Genomic DNA, 17,387 nt, shown 5'->3' on the forward strand with positions numbered 1-17,387 from the left:
TGCTTTACGGAGGCATCGCTGGAGGTAAATGTCCTGAATGGCAGGAAGCCTCGTGCCAGTGATGTGCTCTGCTGCCTTCACCACCCTCTGTAGTGCTTTACGGCTGCTGGCAGAGCAGCTTCCGTACCAAACTGTGATGCAGCTCGTCAGCAAGCTCTCAATTGCACACCTGTAAAAATTTGAGGTGATGTTGGCGTTCATGCTAAACTTCCTCAGCCTCCTCAGGAAGTAAAGCCGCTGGCGAGCTTTCCTGATAGCAGTGTCTGTGTGAAGGGTCCAGGAGAAGTCCTCGGTGATGTTGACTCCAAGGAACTTGAAGCTGCTGACCCTTTCGACCTTGACACCGTTGATGTGGATGGGCTGGTGTTCCCTGACTGGTCGTTTCCGGTAGTCCACTATCATCTCTCTAGTTTTGCTGATGTTGAGAGTCAGGTTATTTTCCAGGCACCACTCGTACAGCGCCATCACCTCCTCTCTATAGGCCGTCTCATCATTGCCTGTGATGAGGCCTATGATGGTTGTGTCATCAGCAAACTTGATGATGGTGTTGGACTCGTGTTTAGCAACACAGTCGTGTGTGAACAGGGAATATAGGAGGGGGCTAAGCACACAACCCTGTGGCATACCTGTGTTTAAGATGAGTGATGAGGAGGTGTGCTTACCAACTCTCACCACCTGGGGCCTGTTTGTGAGGAAGTTTAGAATCCATCTGCAGATTGGTGTTCCCAGCCCAAGGTCGACGAGCTTCGTGGCAAGTTTCGAGGGGATGATGGTGTTAAATGCAGAGCTGTAGTCGATGAAGAGCATCCTTGCATATGTATTCCCTTTTTCCAGGTGAGTGAGGGTGGTGTGCGTTGCCAGGGCGATGGCATCCTCTGTGGCTCTGTTTGTCCGATAGGCAAACTGAAGAGGGTCCAGTGTGTCAGGGAGGGAGGAGCAGATGTGACCTTTGACCAGCCACTCCAGGCACTTCATGATGACGGATGTCAGTGCAACAGGACGGTAGTCATTCAGACAGGAGACCACTGATTTTTTGGGAACGGGAATGATGGTGGATGCTTTGAGGGCCGTGGGGATCACTGACTGCCTCAGGGAGAGGTTGAAGATGTTGGTGAACACCTCTGCCAGCTCGTCTGCACACACTCTGAGTAGCCGGCCTGGGATGCCGTCTGGTCCTGGAGCTTTGTGAGGATTTACCTTTTTAAAGGTCCATCTCACAGCTTCTGTTCTCAGAGTTAAAGTTGCAGCCTCACTGTCCTCCTGAGGGTAGAGGATCTGCTCTCTGTTATCTGCATCAAAACGAGCATAGAAGTTGTTGAGCTCGTCTGCGAGAGATGCAGTGGGCTGAACACTGACTGTGTTGACCTTCTTGTAGTCAGTGATGCAGCGCAGTCCATTCCACAGTCGCCTGGTGTCAAAGCTGTGGTAGCTGGACTCCATTTTGTCCCTGTAGTCCTTTCTGGCCTTTTTTATGGACTTTCGGAGGTCATACCTGGCTGCTTTATAAGCATCAGCATCCCCGGAGTTGAAGGCAGAGGTCCGCACTTTTAGCTTGGCGCGAACGTCTTTATTTACCCAGGGTTTCTGATTTGGATATATGCGGACAGTGGTTTTTGTGATGATATCATCCATGCACTTTCCAATATATCCAATGACAGAGTCTGTGAGTTCATTGATGTTGCCATCAGCTGCATCCACAAATATCTGCCAGTAGGATGATTGTGTTAGTTTAAATGACCCCTGAGTTACACTAATTGATGCTTTGCAAAGAAAAACATTTTTATTTGTTGTTATCTATTGTCCACCTGGGCCTTTTTCTGTCTGAATTCTCAAACTTTTTACCTGATTTAGGGCTCAGCTTAAATAAAATAGTTGTGTGTAATTTTAACATCCATGTAGTTATCCTCAACACGGCATTTAATCTATTATTAGACTCAATTGGCTTCTTTAAACATGCAAAAGAACCCACCCACCACTTTAATCACATTCAAAATCTTGTTTTGACATGTGGCATAGAAACTGAACATTTAAAAGTGCTTCCCTATTTGCTGTGTAATCAGAAATGGATTAATTTGCGGTGGTTAAATCACAATGACTTACAATACCATAATAAATCTCTGGCTCTCTTCCACAGCATGTCCTGTCTTTTGTCTTGTCTTCATCGCTCACCCACAACCAGTCGCAGCAGATGGCCGCCCCTCCCTGAGCCTGGTTCTGCTGAGGTATCTTCCTGTTAAAAGGGAGTTTTTCCTTCCCACTGTCACCAAAGCACTTGCTTATAAGGGGATATATGATTGTTGGGGTTTTCTCTGTTTTTGTATTGTATTGTAGGGCATTTACCTTATAATATAAAGTGCCTTCAGGCAACAGTTGCCTCAATGCAGTAAGAAAACAAACATGGCTTAGATCTTGACCTTGAAGACATGTTTGGGAGAAAACTCATTGGGCGATTAGTGTGTGTATGTTTCATTACTGTAGTTTTGTGAATTGTAGATGGATGTCTCGACAGAAGGCATGAACTTAATGGTCCTTCGGCTGAATGAGCTAAAAGCTAAAGGCAGAAAAATCCATAAACAAATACCAATGGAAGACTTAAAGGAAGAAACCTTTATACACAGTCGACTGGGACTCATGAGCCTTACATAGCTTCTTTGTGAGGCTCTCTCACACACATGCACACACACACAGACACACACACACACACACACACACACGCACGCACGCACACGCACACACACACACAACCTATGTCATAAGTCACAGCCCTTGTATAACAGCTTTGCTCAAGGGGCAAGTAAAATTCAAGTCCCTGTAGTTTGCACAAGTCCATTAAGTTGTGTCATCAACTATTTCACAAGTCAGCTGCTGAATGAAGGTATTCACTGAAACTGACAGCCTCCTTACTGATTCTGCACTTTTGTAAAAGAAACAAGAAAATGTAACAAACTCTTGAGCAGCAATCACAGTTTTAATTCTGTTTGTTGTGACTGTAGGGTTTGATAAACTAATGAATAAAATGTAAGTACTGCTGAGTGAATACTTCAGTTATGAAATATAATAACATAAATTGCATTATCTTTGCAAAAGACAAAATTAATAGAGAGCCAGCTGAGTTTAGTTTGCAGAGAAGCACAGAAGGCAAAAACCAAAGCTGACCACCAGAAGCCCTTTTTTTTACAGGTTTTAAATTTACATTTATTTTAAAGGTTTCCACAGTTTCTAACCAACTTTTGACAAAACATTTGCCTTACAGCTTGGGTGACTTTGGTGTTAAGTTATAAAAACATTAAAAAATCACACAAAACCATAAATCAACCAATCAAAGCAAGCTAACAAAGCTGCATGTTAAATTAAGTTTTTTGTCATTGGAGTGGTGTTTTTAACGGACAGCTTTAGTCATTTAAGACAAAACACAGACTCTCATGAAGACTCAGTAAAAATTCTTGTTTTCTGTTGCACTCAACAACAGTACATTTTGCCTGGATGCTAGAAAAAGCAGTGTAGCATTAGCAACATGCCCACCCCATCACGTTCACCTCACCTCAGAAGAGAGGGACGATGATTATGGTTATGTTTAACTGGGGTTTCATATTTTTACAGTTTTTATATTTTATGATATGGGACCTTTATCATTTTGGAAGTATGCTTATTTGCTCTTAGATCTTAATTACTAAGAAAGAAACAGTCGTCTCAATAATCAAACTCCTATAGAAATACAACTCAGTTTCATAATTTTGGTTTTTGCTGGTGTAATAAATTGCTCTCATCTGTTTCCCTTGATAAGGCTAAGATACACTAACTTCCCTGGCTCTTCTTTAAGATATTGATTTTAGATACTTTAGATGGTGTATGGGTATCATTTTAACTCCCAGTTTATTAATGTAAAGCCAGCACAATCTGCAGTTAAATGTCAACTCCTCAGAATAAAATCAAGCATGAATAATCACATTTACTAGCGCTGCTTTCTGCACTGTAGCTGCTCAGATATATTTCAAGGAAAGGTTTAGTCTTCTGAGATGACATGACAACAAAAAAAGGTGAAAGCTGCATTTCCAGAGCATTGTGTATTCAGACTGCAACTGCAGCACTCAACACAAGTGATGAATTACCTTGAACAGCCACTATTTTTCATTCGGTTGCCTTAGTCAGACTTGGGGATTGCTAACAGCGGTAGAAATACTTTAATATGTTGTTTCTGGCTCATCCCTTTGTTGTTCTTTTTTTTTCTGAAATGATGCAATGCTCAACCATCTTTGGCCATCACGAAGACTGATGTTGAGCTTGAACGAAAGTATAAATGATGTCAGCTACTCATGAGAGTAAAGAGTGCATTTCACAGCCACAACAAAGGAATTATGTCATCCCCCTCTTGACCCAGACATGGTGTATTCTTACTCTTTTACCCATGCACAACACACAAAACTTTATTTCAAATATTTATTTCCACTTGTCAGTTTATCACACATAGACACCACGGTTTAGTAGCAAACCATGGCACCCACAAATATTTAGTTTCCCAGTGACTCGTAACACAGCGTGCCCTTTAAAGAAAAAGAAATATTCAAAAATGAGATCTGTAGCAGATGCACAGAGGCATCAAACCATCTCAAAATTGTGTTTTAAATAACTAAACATGAATAACAACAATGAAAAGAACAACACACAGTAATAACAAGTAAATTCAGTCAGTGTTCATTACTAGAGAATAAGCTGGAGTGTTGTTTATGCTTCATTTTGATCTCATCTTCAGACATGAACTCCCTTTTCCCACCTGTTCATTAGGACTGAGGCTATTCAAACAGTGGCACAAAGCGAGTCAGTCCGGTAGCTCTGTGTGTGTGTATATACTGTAAATATAAAATGAGATCATCACTCCAACTCCAACACTGTAGTTGTAATAGTTGTATAGATGTATTGCGGTAGCTATTATTTCAGTTTCACCCCATTCTTGCTCAGCAAAGGCCCCAGGGAGTGGCTTCAGGAGCTGGGTTGCACATATCCACATGATTATACTTGGAAGCTGCAAAGTCCACATACTAGTCATTAGTTTTAATGGAACAACTCCTCTGCAGCAGAGCTTGGTGTTGCTTCCAGTAAACAACTCAAACTGCAGATCAGTCCTAGGAATAACAGAGAAGCTTTTGAATAATGACCAGTCAATTATGAGTGTATTCATATACACACGGTGAGCGGTGATATTCATGTGGCACTTCACACGGTATCTTGACTTCATTTATTGGAGATCTTTTGCAATTTATTGTTAAACATGCATTTCAAGTAGAGGAGCAGTGTAGCATGCATCACATTTCTATTGCGGTCATATAATCACAATAAATGCATTAAGAAAAACTATGTACAGCAAATAATAATAATAATAGCATTAGTAATTATAATATATATTTATTTATAAAATTGCTAAATTGCAGATATTGGCGTGGCCGCATCATACAGCAAGTAAATTATACCGTGTCTTTCAGACAATCAGTGAATCTAATCAGTGAATTGTTTTCAATTTTAACACTGCAATGAACACTGACTCGATATCTTTAAGATTTGCAGAAAACATCTATGATTAAAACATAAAGTACACATACAATAAATAGCAGTTTGCATGTGTGTGGTATACACAGATGGCTCCTTACATGACAAGCACAATGATGTCAGAGAACAATGTCATTTTTTTCTCTCTCCATAAAACAGGTCATCGTTACAGACATTTCTTGTTTTACATTCAGTGATTTGGAGAACGGGACTCCACATGAAATTTAACATTTAGATCCAAGACGCCTTTCAAGAAGACAAAGCCAAAGCCAGGTTTTTTTTTTTTTTCAGTCACTTAAATAACTTTAAATGAGCAGATTGCAGTTTCCCCATGTGGTGTATTTTCCTTAAGAGGATGAGGTATTTGCCACAGGATATGCTTTCATTCATCACCTCTCCTTCAGTCTGATCAGATAAGTGATGTTGCAGCTCAGCAATGCAAGATCTTAATGAATGCCTTTCTGAACTCAACATTAAAGGTGGTGTATATGATGGGATTTACAGCACTATTCACATAGCCCAGCCAGGTGAAAGCGTTATACATCTCGGCAGGAACCTTGCATTTGGTGCAGTGGGTGTTCAAGATATGTGTGATGAAAAACGGCAGCCAGCATATAATGAATACACCTGAGGAAAGAAAAAAAAATAGGTATTAGAATAAGACACAGAGAATGAGGAAATAAAGCCCAAATATGGGTGGCCCTACTGAGGAGTTGGATTCTAAAGTATCAGTACAATTTCTTTTTGTTGCATCACTGTCTGACTTGTTTTTCAAACTCTTTTTTTAGGTCCTACTGAAAAAATTGATTGAAATGAAAACAAAACAAACGTAAAGACAGCCAAATACCTATGATAGAGCAGTGGGAAAAAAAGACATGTACATTGCAAAAATAACTTGAGGTAAATAAAAACAAAAACGGATTTGTTAGCTTTCCCAGTGGTTTCGTGCTGTGAATGCGACACGCTCCTTTGCATGTTCAAAGATAACATTTGGTTCTAGAAATGCTTAAATTTCCACTGTCACTTCAACTTTGATGTGCAGAATCACATACAACGGCTTTTAATTGAGCTTGTATTCACTTTTATGACTTTTTAAAAAAATCAAATGAATAATTTAAAAACTACTAATAATAAGGGACTAACTTACCAAGGACGATGGCTAACATCTGGGTAGCCTTCTTTTCCTTTTGCTGGGAGATCTTTCTCTTGCTCATGGTTTTCACAGAAGTCTGAGTCTTGCCATTAGGTAAGGCCTGTGTCTGGAAGGCTTTGGCTACGATGGGTGCCGGATCGCCTAAGGTCTCCTTGGCAGGATCGCCGTTCTTTTCTGCTTTCTGGCCCTCCTTGTGAGGCGTGGGGGGTGTCGAGACGGGGCTAGCGCTGGCCTTGTTGGGCATCAATAGCTGATGGCTCGTGGCTGGAGTGTCTCCAAGAGCACCTTGTATCTGCTGCTTCTGCTTCACACTGCTTCCACTGTTATTCAGCTCATCTAGCTCCAGATCCTCTCCCTCATTGACCACATCTTTGATGAATATCTGAATGAAGACAAATTTAGTAAAGGTTCATTCGGAAAGGGGGTAGTGAGTATAAAACTTTTCTTTATTTAACTTTGAATTTTAAAATTACATTTATTCTAGCAGATGGGGAAAACTTCAAGGTGACATCTTTCAAAATCTCTGTAGGCAAAACCTTTTTTTTTCCATCAATTAAACTTTTAGGGGAAAGCATAAAAACAAAAGAACAAAACTGAATACACACCACTTTCTTCTTGTTGACAGGAAAACTCCCATTAGTTTTAACAATCATGGTGCACAGCCTCACATCCTCTGGATGAGTGCACTTATCCTGAAATGAAAACAGCTGTGTCAGGCAAGGAGAGAGTACAATGTCAAAGCAACTGACAAAAGGGCCGTCTAAGCATGGAGGAACAGGTCCCGCTTCCTACACGGTCAAATGAGGCTACACTGAGCACGGAAAGGCTGTTTAGCAGCACTCTGATCTGCAGCTTCTATACCCGCTGAAAATCCAATCCATCAATGTGACCATGTAATATAATGTTGTGTGAAATAATTTCACCAACCTTAATTTGATAATTAAGATAAGAAGTGAAAAATTATGCTCCGTTACCCCATAAAGATTATAGCTATCTGTCAATATGCTGCAATATATTGACCAAAACCACAGCACGAAGCCATGCATAAACATGAGTAATGTACTGCACTGGATCGAGAGTGTTGCTTACTTTCTGTACAGACATCAATAAGTTGTGCTATGACAGGAAAATCAATACCCAGAAAAGCAAAAGGTCATTTGAGGGCTGTCGCAATTAGTTTTGCATGTCACATTTTTTTCTTAAATGACACATTTTACAGGGAAATGTGTCATTTAAGATTCAAATTTGTGTCCTGGATTAAACCTGATATTAAATATCTTTTTTTCATGTAAAAACTAAAACAGCTAAAAAGCCTTTTCTAGCAGAGTCTTGCTCAATTCAACCCCTTTTCTTAATCCATTGTGTATTCAAAGAAAATCAATTGCAGTCTGTGTTTTTATTTTAATAATGTGTTGCTCTGTAATACAATGTCTGCTTGTAAAACCAACAAGAATAGCTGGACTGAAAAAATGTATTGCAGTTCTCTAAAGAAACAAACAAAATCAAACAGCAAATTATGTCTTTTATGATGTTTTTTAGTTTAATGTATTACTCTAAAATATTAAGACAGTACAGAAAGATAAAGGAGCTTTGATAAAATAAATGTGCAAATGAAGCCATAAAAACATGAGCCAGCTATAGCAGCTCACCTTTAGTGAGGTGGCCATATCAGCGTCAGCAGCCTGAGAGACACGCTGCTTTGGTTTTGTGTTGACGCGTTTTCTGCGCTTCCTCAGGACCACATAAATTTGGACATAAACGAGCAGAGTGATGATGAAGGGTACATAAAAGGACACAATGGAAGAGTACACCACAAAGGCTGGATTGGCGATCACACAGAGAGACTCATCACGAGTAGCTGTGGAGATAAGCACAATGTGAATTAAGACTGCATGTTCTCTTTCTCCCAAGACTTGCTGCTTTTGTGCATGTGTGTGTGTTTAATCTTATTTTACTTCCACTTTCAAAAGTCTACAAAACCAGAATTTGGAACCTTAGATTTGCTTGAACCAATAATTGCTTTTCGATTGCAAGTAGATCCAAAAATGTCACCACTTCTACATTCTCCTCACTCTGAGGTTATTTACACAGCAGTCTTTCTACCTCACCTCCACTCACATTAACCGTACTCCCACTTCTCACAGCCCATGTGGACTGCCTTATAGCTGTGGAGCCAAATGCAGAGATCACATCACCCCAGTTTTGGACTCTGCAAGGGTTGTTTGTTAAGTTTAGATTTTAATAATTTACTAGATGAATTGCCCTCATTTTTAAAATTCCCTAAAAACTAGTTTAGAAACGGAGGCGATGCTTCTCTGGGCTTTATTTCCAGCTTTTTGGACAAACCAAAACCAAAAATTATAAAGAAAATTGCAGCATTTCAAGTTAAACCTGTCCAACTGTCACGCTGAAGGCTGTAGCTAAAAGGCTAGAGAAAGTAGTCTATTTAGGGGGGACTTCACCAATTTTATACATAGAATTATCTTTCCACTAACAAGGTTCAGACAGATGCAGGAAGTCTTCAGTAGTTGCTATCATAGAAATGTAGGATCCAGTGTTTTTAAAGCTCAGTTCACATTCTGGGCTAGAAGTCTGGCTATCTGCTGCTTCACCTTTCTCCATTTTTAAATGTCTTCTGACCTGCTAAACTTCACAGAAGTCAATTACTAAATTGCTAGGGACATCTTTTATTGAAGTGTTGAATCACTGAACCCAGAGATTTGCATACATTGAACTGCAATTTAGATGGTTAGCAGTGGTCTTGTTCACAGTTACATACACAGGCACACAAAGCTGTGTTAGCATTTAAATATAAGCTGAGCTGCTTATTTTGTTTTTTTGTAATTCTTTCTTTCATGCTTTCTACCAAATATTCCAACTCGATCTACAGTCAGTGTTTATTTCTCAGGGTTTGAGTCTGAGCTGAACCAGCATTAAATGAAGGACTTAAAGGGATGAGTGGAGCTTCAAAGTGACAGGCCACTGGAGTTGGTCAACAACAAGGTGGCGCCTCGCAAAAAGCACACAATCAAAACTGCTTTACTAGTAATCCTCCTTTAAGCCCCTGTTCCTTGGCATAACCAACCTAAAGGCCAAAGGCTCACTAAACGTAGATACACACGGGTATGAAGGAGTTCTTTACCGGCACAAATAGCTCCATAGTAAATTTACAGTGCAGTATTGTAGCTGTAACTGATTCACAGACTGAAGATCATGTGTGCATTGTACTCTCTCTTACCTGTGTTATTTAGGCCAAACAACAGGGGACAGGATATGGCGAAAGACAGTACCCAAACCACAGAGATCATCACCGTGACCCGTCTCCTAGAACTGTAGCGGGTATTGTACAGCATTGGCATTGCAACTGCAGTGTAGCTGTAAGGGGTAAAGGAAACATAGTTGTCATAGTTATAATTGGTGAAAAACATGGCACATTTTTATAGTTGTACATAGTGAGTAAAGCAGGTTTAAACACATGTACTTTTAATAAAATTTCATTTATTGTATTTTTTCATTAAGTGATCACACCACTTCTATTTCCAGTTCTCTTTCTCCATCAGTTGAAATTTTTAGCTCAAAGCACAACAGAGAGCATGAAGCCAGAAAAGGGTGAAACAAGAAATGCTGCCTGTCATTTTTAATCAAATCCTTTTCCAAGATGGACTGGCCTGTGGAAACTGGTGCTGTAAGCTGCAGTTCCAATAAAATGAGATATTAGTGGGAAGGCTGTTTTAACCCCAGTCTCTTGCAGGAAAGGCCTTATCATTTAACCCTGATACATTAGTTAACCTTATTAGTGAGCTTGCACTAATCACTAGGAAATGCCCAGATTTCTCTTTCATTGATTTTCTTTTTGGTTTTGAAGTGTTTTATTCAGAAAATCAACTTTGGAAAGCCTTTAAGAGCGCATGACTGAGTGTCTTTGTGACAGAAAATCAGTGGTTACTGACTACCAATCTAATGTTTACGATGATATTGGCAGAGATTTCTTCCAGTAAAAGTTTTTGCTCCTATGAGCAAGAAGCCAACTGCTTGCTCATAGGGGATTTTTGTTACGCTACCTTACAATTTTTTGGGTGGCTGGTGGAAAGCACAGGTTAGGAAGGTGGTTGCAAAGAAGTTGAAGTGTAATAAGCGTCAGACAGTTCAATAACAGTTGTTAGTATTTTTTTTTTTTTTTGGCATACATGACATGAATCATTCAAACAATAATAACTGTTTTAAGTGTTTTCCCCCTTTTTTGAGCTGTTGATGGCGTTCATCAGTGTAGTTAGCACAATTGCTTCAGAACATTGAGCACGGCGATATGACTCACTCAGTGAACATGTAATAATCACCACACCCTTGATTAATAGCTCACTTAGTATTAATCAAGCCCTTTGGCTATTTGTGCCAGTGGCAGCCTCACAGAAACCCACGTAGCCTGCGTACAAAAGACCTGTCATTTCAAGCTTACACACAAAAATAGGACCAGTGTGCATCAGGTCAATAGTCTGAAAACTTGTGAGACACTATCAAGCTCTAGCAAAATATGTAGCCACTAAATAAGCACCTGCGCTAAGGTAAAGCAGCTCAAACACCTGGAGACATGGATGCATGTTTTCTTCCAACCTTTTTTTTGTCATGTGCTTCATATTACATTAATAAGATTGTTCTGGGGAGCTGTAGTTTTAGGTAATTGTGCAAACCATTTATGTAAACAGACATTAGTTTTTCTCACAGTAATTGAAGCAACGTGCTGTATATAAACACATTCAAATAAAGCTAAATTAATTTATTCTATTGCATATTATGACTCACTGAGAGCATTATTACAGAGAAGTGTTTTCAGCCATAAAACCGCCTGCTTTTTGGCGAGCATAAGTGGAGATTGGAGTCCACGCATACATTCGTATTACCTCCTACACATAAGCAGTTTTATCTTAGTCCCATTAGTCTTCTGCTTCTAAAGAGGAAGTGAGTGGTTAAATTGATTGGCCATTGTTGGAGGGCGCCCCAACTCCAATTGCAATTAATCTAGTCATCCTTCTAACAAGAGTGAATACTTACATTTGCACACAGAAATAGACCCCATAATTTCATCACACCCCAATTTGCTCCACATTAAAGAATAAGAACAAAGTTAGCACAGCAGGAAGCAATCCTTTGATGTATAAATTACTGTGCTGCCTAGAGCTGGAAACACATTTATCTGTGACTGTTATATGAATCTTTGCAAATAAATCGCCATCATGTGAGTGGATCCTTAACTGTGCCAAAGCCAGGTGAAGTGATTTTTGATTCTGTCACAATGATTCTCATATTTGGTATTCACAAATATGCAGCAAACAAGCACAGGCCATATCACTGATATCTAAATGTAAATTCAGGTGAGATTCCTCTCTAGTGTGCTTGAAACATTCATTTACATACAAAAACAACGATATACGATCACATTATTCAGATTAATAAGATTTTCCCCACATACAAGTCATCTGTATTCTAGTTCACTCACCTCAATAAGAGCTGAAAATGTGACCAGGGTGAATATTTATTACTACACTAAAGTGAAAGCCCGTGTGGAGTTATGAGATTATTGTGTTTGTTTACTAGTCAGCAAGACTATGCGATATCTACAAAGTGCAATTATAGGACCACAGGTGGAAAGGCGTAACACTGGCAAAAGAAGAACCCATTTAATTTCACTGTGGATGCAGATCACTTCTTTAAAATGGAGAAATAAATCAGTGTCACTGGATATGCTCCTTTAGCGTATCTTTAAATTAATCGTGAAAGAATTAAATTAAATTAAATGAAGATGGAAGAGAATAGATGGATGGAAAATGTGGTAAATATATCCTTGATATTCCTATGAACAGCCTTCGAGTGTAAGTTTCAAAAAATTACACAAAGTTTAATCACAGCACTATCGTTAAACAGTTTTTTTAAAATCACAGAACAAAATGAGAGAATTTAGTTTTTAAAGAATCCAGGTTTATTGACAAGACAAGAAGCAGTGTTCTTGCACTGTTATGTTGAATTAAACAGAGACTATTGATTTTAAGCAGTTCCGATCAATATTTAAACAATGAATCAAACTACTCTGTACGTAATGGCCGTTCAGAAAGACTGTATCTGAGCAGATAGTTAAAAACTGATGCTAGAAAAATATAACACTGAAGTGCTACGTTTAAGCTATTTTGACTTTGTTAAAATAATCTGTATTAATTATTTTTATACCAATATTTCATGTTGTTATTAAATAATATTGATGCATATGCTGTTTGTAACACATACTATGTAATATGCAATCATTAATGTGAATTATGAGGAAAAGAATGCCTCTTTCTCGGTTTAATATTCAAAACGGAGCCTTTTGTTTTATTTAATACTTTCATCTAAATCTTAATTTTACACCCTTTTTGCATGTGAGAGGCTCTTTGGTATTTTGATCATCTTTACATCTTTACAGGAGGACAATTTATGTGAGTAACATAAAAATTCAAATTTTGTTTTACTACTGACACTTATTTAGGATATATGAGAGAATTATGTAAAATAAATGCTTATTGACCTATACTCATTGAAACTTTCTTGCTTATAGTACATCATTTAGCATTCAGATTTACACAATTATATCACATAGCTTTAATACTGTCAAAGCTTTACAGTGTACTTTTAGATGTTTGTAAGCTACTTTAACTGAGATACTGTAACTAATCTAAAGTGATATTATTCACTGTTATTTTTAAATTGCACTTTTTTATTAATGTATCGAATATCTTTAATAATGGCATTATTAAGCTGCTGTGTAAATGCAGTTGCCACCTCCACTAAAGAAACCTTCAAATATGACTCAGGTGTGTGGAACATTTCAGCATCCCTCAGCTCACTCTTTTAATTTTCCACTAGTGTTATTATTTTTGATGCATTCCTTGCTCTCTTTGTGGTCTGAGCTGCAGCAAAAACCTTTTTAAGCAAATATGCTCTATAAACTTGACTGTTTGTTACAAGTTTAGTACTAAACCACAGTCAAAGTCCTCCGCTCTTAGATTATTTTAACCTCCTAGGACCTGGCGTCCACATATGTGGACATCACATTTTGGGTTATTTAGACTAAAATACTCAATTTTGTTCTACAAGGGCCTGATATCCACTTACGCGGACATTATACTGCCACTGTTCTATCAAAATTTTAAATGAATATCCTCATATGTGGCTCTCATTTTTCTTAGAAACAAAAATAAGATTTAAAAAAAAATCTTGTAATTCTTTGTTTTTACATTCATCAGGTCCCAGTGTGACCAAATATCAAAGAGAAATTAAAAATGCATGTCGTGGAAGAGTTCGGGTCTTAGGAGGTTAAGGATTTTTGCAGCTAATTTGGTTGAAAAGCCAGCAAGCTCTGCAGTCTAAATGACTATGTAGATTGTTTGCTTTGTCTGCACTCTCTCGCAGAAAATGTCATTTGTAAATTGCATAAAAAACAAATGACTAATGATTCAGGATGACAACTTTAAAAGAAAGACAGAAAACAAATTTGCATTTAATGTATATGTTTTTTAAAATAACAAAATTTATGCAATAACTTTAGTAAAAATTGATTATATATAAAGTTTATCTTTATTCTAGCATTTTGACATTTTAGTGTGTCATTATTATATGTTAATGGAACCACTTAGACCTATTATAACATAGTATACACAAACCTATTTCCCCAAAAATATGGGTTGCTGAATAAAGTATGAATGACAATGATGTGGTGAAGAAAATGCCAAATGTTAAAACTGAGTTTTAAAAAAATTTCACAAACTTTAGGTCAGGGACATGTTTAGCATTGTGTTATGTTATGTTAGCATTTAAAAACTAAGTGGTGCCTTTTTCATACTTGGGATTCCAAGAAACACCCTGTGTTGTGAGGCAGGTCTAGACTGCAGGGGGACAATTCACACATTACACTGGCAAGACTGCATGCATGGCATTACTGGAACTTGATTACAGGATTTAATATTCATAACCCCAGCTCCAAAATGTAAATACAAACTGATAAACCCATATTCCATTCACAACAGATTATAGAAAAAAAAATCATGATTTTAAAACAAAAAAAGGTTAATTTTTATTTGATGGCAGAAGCAGCTTTCTAAAAAGTTGTTACAGGGCCATGTTTACCACAATCTAGTGTCCTCTATTCATTTAACAGCAGTCTGTAAATGTCTGGGAACTGAGGGGGGCTGCTGCTGGACTTCTTCCTATTTTTTGTTTCATGATGTGCCAAATATTTTCAGTTGGTGAAAGATCTGGTCTGCTGACAGGCTGTTTCAGCACTCGGATTCTTACATTACAAAGCCATGCTGTTGTAATATTAGCGGCATGCTTTTTAACACTGTCCTACAAAAATATGAAAGGCCTTTCCTGAAAAAGTGACGTCTGTTTTGCTCTATATGTTGCACTGATGATGCCTTTCTACACCTGCAATCAGCCATTTCTACATGCACTAATGCACCCCTATACCATCAGCGATGCAGGCTTAACAACAAGAATGGTCTCTCTCCCGCTCCTGTAGTGTGGATGATGTGGCATTCATATTTTCCAAAAAATATGAGATATTTTGATTTGTCTGACCACAGAACCGTTTCCCTCTTTGCTTCAGTCCATTTTAAATGAGCTTTGGGTCACACAAGATGGCAGCATTTATGGATCATGAAATTTATACAACTTCTCCTTAGAGACAATATTATCTGGAAGTGTTCCGGAGCCCATGCAGGAATTCTTATGACAGGATGATTCCTGTTTTATTGCACTGCCATGTGAGGATCTTAAGATCACAGGCATCCAGTGTTGATTCTCGGCCTTGTCCATTGCAATTTCGCAACTTTTTTGTAAATGGTGTTTGGTGTTTACTCAGCAGTTAACTAAAAATTAACAACTAACCCAAAACACCAGCTGACAAGTCATCACATTGACCCTTTACAGCATGACCTATGAAATAACTGCCAAGAAATTCAAATTTTCTGAACAAATTACATTTACATGTCCTTTAATTTGCTACATCTGACATTAAAAAATGCTTAAAAATGCATTGCGCAATTTATTTAGGTTTTTCAGGATTTATAAAATTACACTGATTATGCAGAAATCCCCAAACCACACAAAAAACTACATGTATTAAACATGACACACATTAAGATGTTTTATTTCAAACAATATTTATTTGAGAAATTGGGTTCAGCAAATATTTATTTATTTATTTATTTTTCTTAAAGACTTAATTAATTAAAACTCTTCTTTTAATTTGGTGTATATTTATATTACAAAATGTATTTATTTTTACATATTCAATTAAGAATTAATTACTCAAGATGAAATCCTTTTCAGTGATTTGCTCATATGTCTATGAAAAAGTTGCTGCTGACAGTGTGCAGGCACCCACAAATATGCTATTAGATTTCACTCTCCACTGCACCTGTCTTACAGGTGGTCCTTGGATAATGCGCTCATCTTAGTTCCAAAATTGCATCAATATGCCATATTGATGTGCATACATATTTCTGTCCTGAACATCTGGTGGCTGGTAATCAGGATTGCAGATAAACAGAAACTGAATGTGTTGTTATGGTGTATTCCTGGCTTAAAAATCTCATTTTGTTTGTTAATAGCTGTGTGTGCTTTGATGGTCATGCAGTTAAAAGACACCAGTTCTCTGTTTCATATTATTCAGCAGGTAAAGATTTCCATCGGAAATCCATGCTGGAATCATAACAGGCTAAACAATCTGCGAGGTGGCAAACTCACCGATCAATGCTGATGGCACAGAGATTGAGGATGCTGGCTGTACACATCATCACATCCAGAGTGACAAAGATGTCACAGTGGATCTTGCTAAAGCGCCACTCTCCCACCACCTAGGAGAGGAAAACATCCACAAATGACAGTTAACTGCCAGAGTCAACAGAAAAAAGTCAATATGCTAGCAATGGAAGCTTCTTGGCAGAAATAATGTGTTTGTGTTCAGCAATAAAAAGCAAACCTGACGCTAAAGCCTTCTCGCATAATTTCCAATATCATTTCAAACTTGGCAACATAAAGAGAGAAGCAAAGGAACAAAACTGAGACATAAGAGGAAAGAATGGATGACTGAATTATGAATGAGTAAGTATAAAAAAGCATCCGTTCTATCACATGAAGAGATTTCTTGCTGTCATAAATATTTTGCAAGAGCTTCAAATCCAAATAACATGTCATTTTCTTTTTTTATGAAGAATTTTACAAGTGACTTGTTGAAATTTGACAGATTATCTTATCTCTCCACTTACAGTGGTAAGAAGTAAAAGCTTCGAAAACATATAGACATCCTCCTTAGACAAGACAAGTATTCTTTACTATGTATCCTACTCTTTAGCTCGAGGAAGCGTTTGATCAAAGACAAGATCGAAACCTGTTTGAATTCATGCCACTGTTGCTCTCAGCTGTATGATCTAAGCTCATGATGAAACCAACATCAGTGATGTTGTGACAGGTCTGAAGCTGCCCAGCTTGTCTGACACTGAAGCCTGCCTGCTTCCTCCCACAGCTCTATCAAGGGTAAGGGAGATGTGTTTGTTCAGGGGCAACTCCTGCCTGGCTGATTAATCTTTGTCCTGTGGATGTGTCTTCATAAAACTAAGCTCCCATCATTAAAGAGCTGTAAGTTTTTGCTGGTGTCTACAAGGTC

The 17,387-nt window shown here is 38.1% G+C and overlaps 1 protein-coding gene across 1 annotated transcript in view; it reads right to left on the reverse strand.

Annotated features, from left to right (window-relative positions):
* Positions 1-3,186: 3,186 nt before the first annotated feature.
* Positions 3,187-17,387, reverse strand: part of drd2a (dopamine receptor D2a) — a 53,934-nt gene continuing 39,733 nt past the window's right edge. The window contains exons 3-8 of the mRNA XM_085130392.1: positions 16,469-16,578; positions 9,933-10,069; positions 8,344-8,552; positions 7,300-7,386; positions 6,689-7,076; positions 3,187-6,168 (exon numbers count right to left, since the gene is read on the reverse strand). Of these exons, the coding sequence (XP_084986518.1) occupies positions 5,972-6,168; positions 6,689-7,076; positions 7,300-7,386; positions 8,344-8,552; positions 9,933-10,069; positions 16,469-16,578 (1,128 nt within the window). The 3' untranslated portion in view covers positions 3,187-5,971. The remainder of the gene's footprint in view (positions 6,169-6,688; positions 7,077-7,299; positions 7,387-8,343; positions 8,553-9,932; positions 10,070-16,468; positions 16,579-17,387) is intronic.

Source organism: Neolamprologus multifasciatus, chromosome 14, assembly GCF_963576455.1.
Source record: "Neolamprologus multifasciatus chromosome 14, fNeoMul1.2, whole genome shotgun sequence".
NCBI classification, from domain to species: Eukaryota; Metazoa; Chordata; class Actinopteri; order Cichliformes; family Cichlidae; genus Neolamprologus; species Neolamprologus multifasciatus.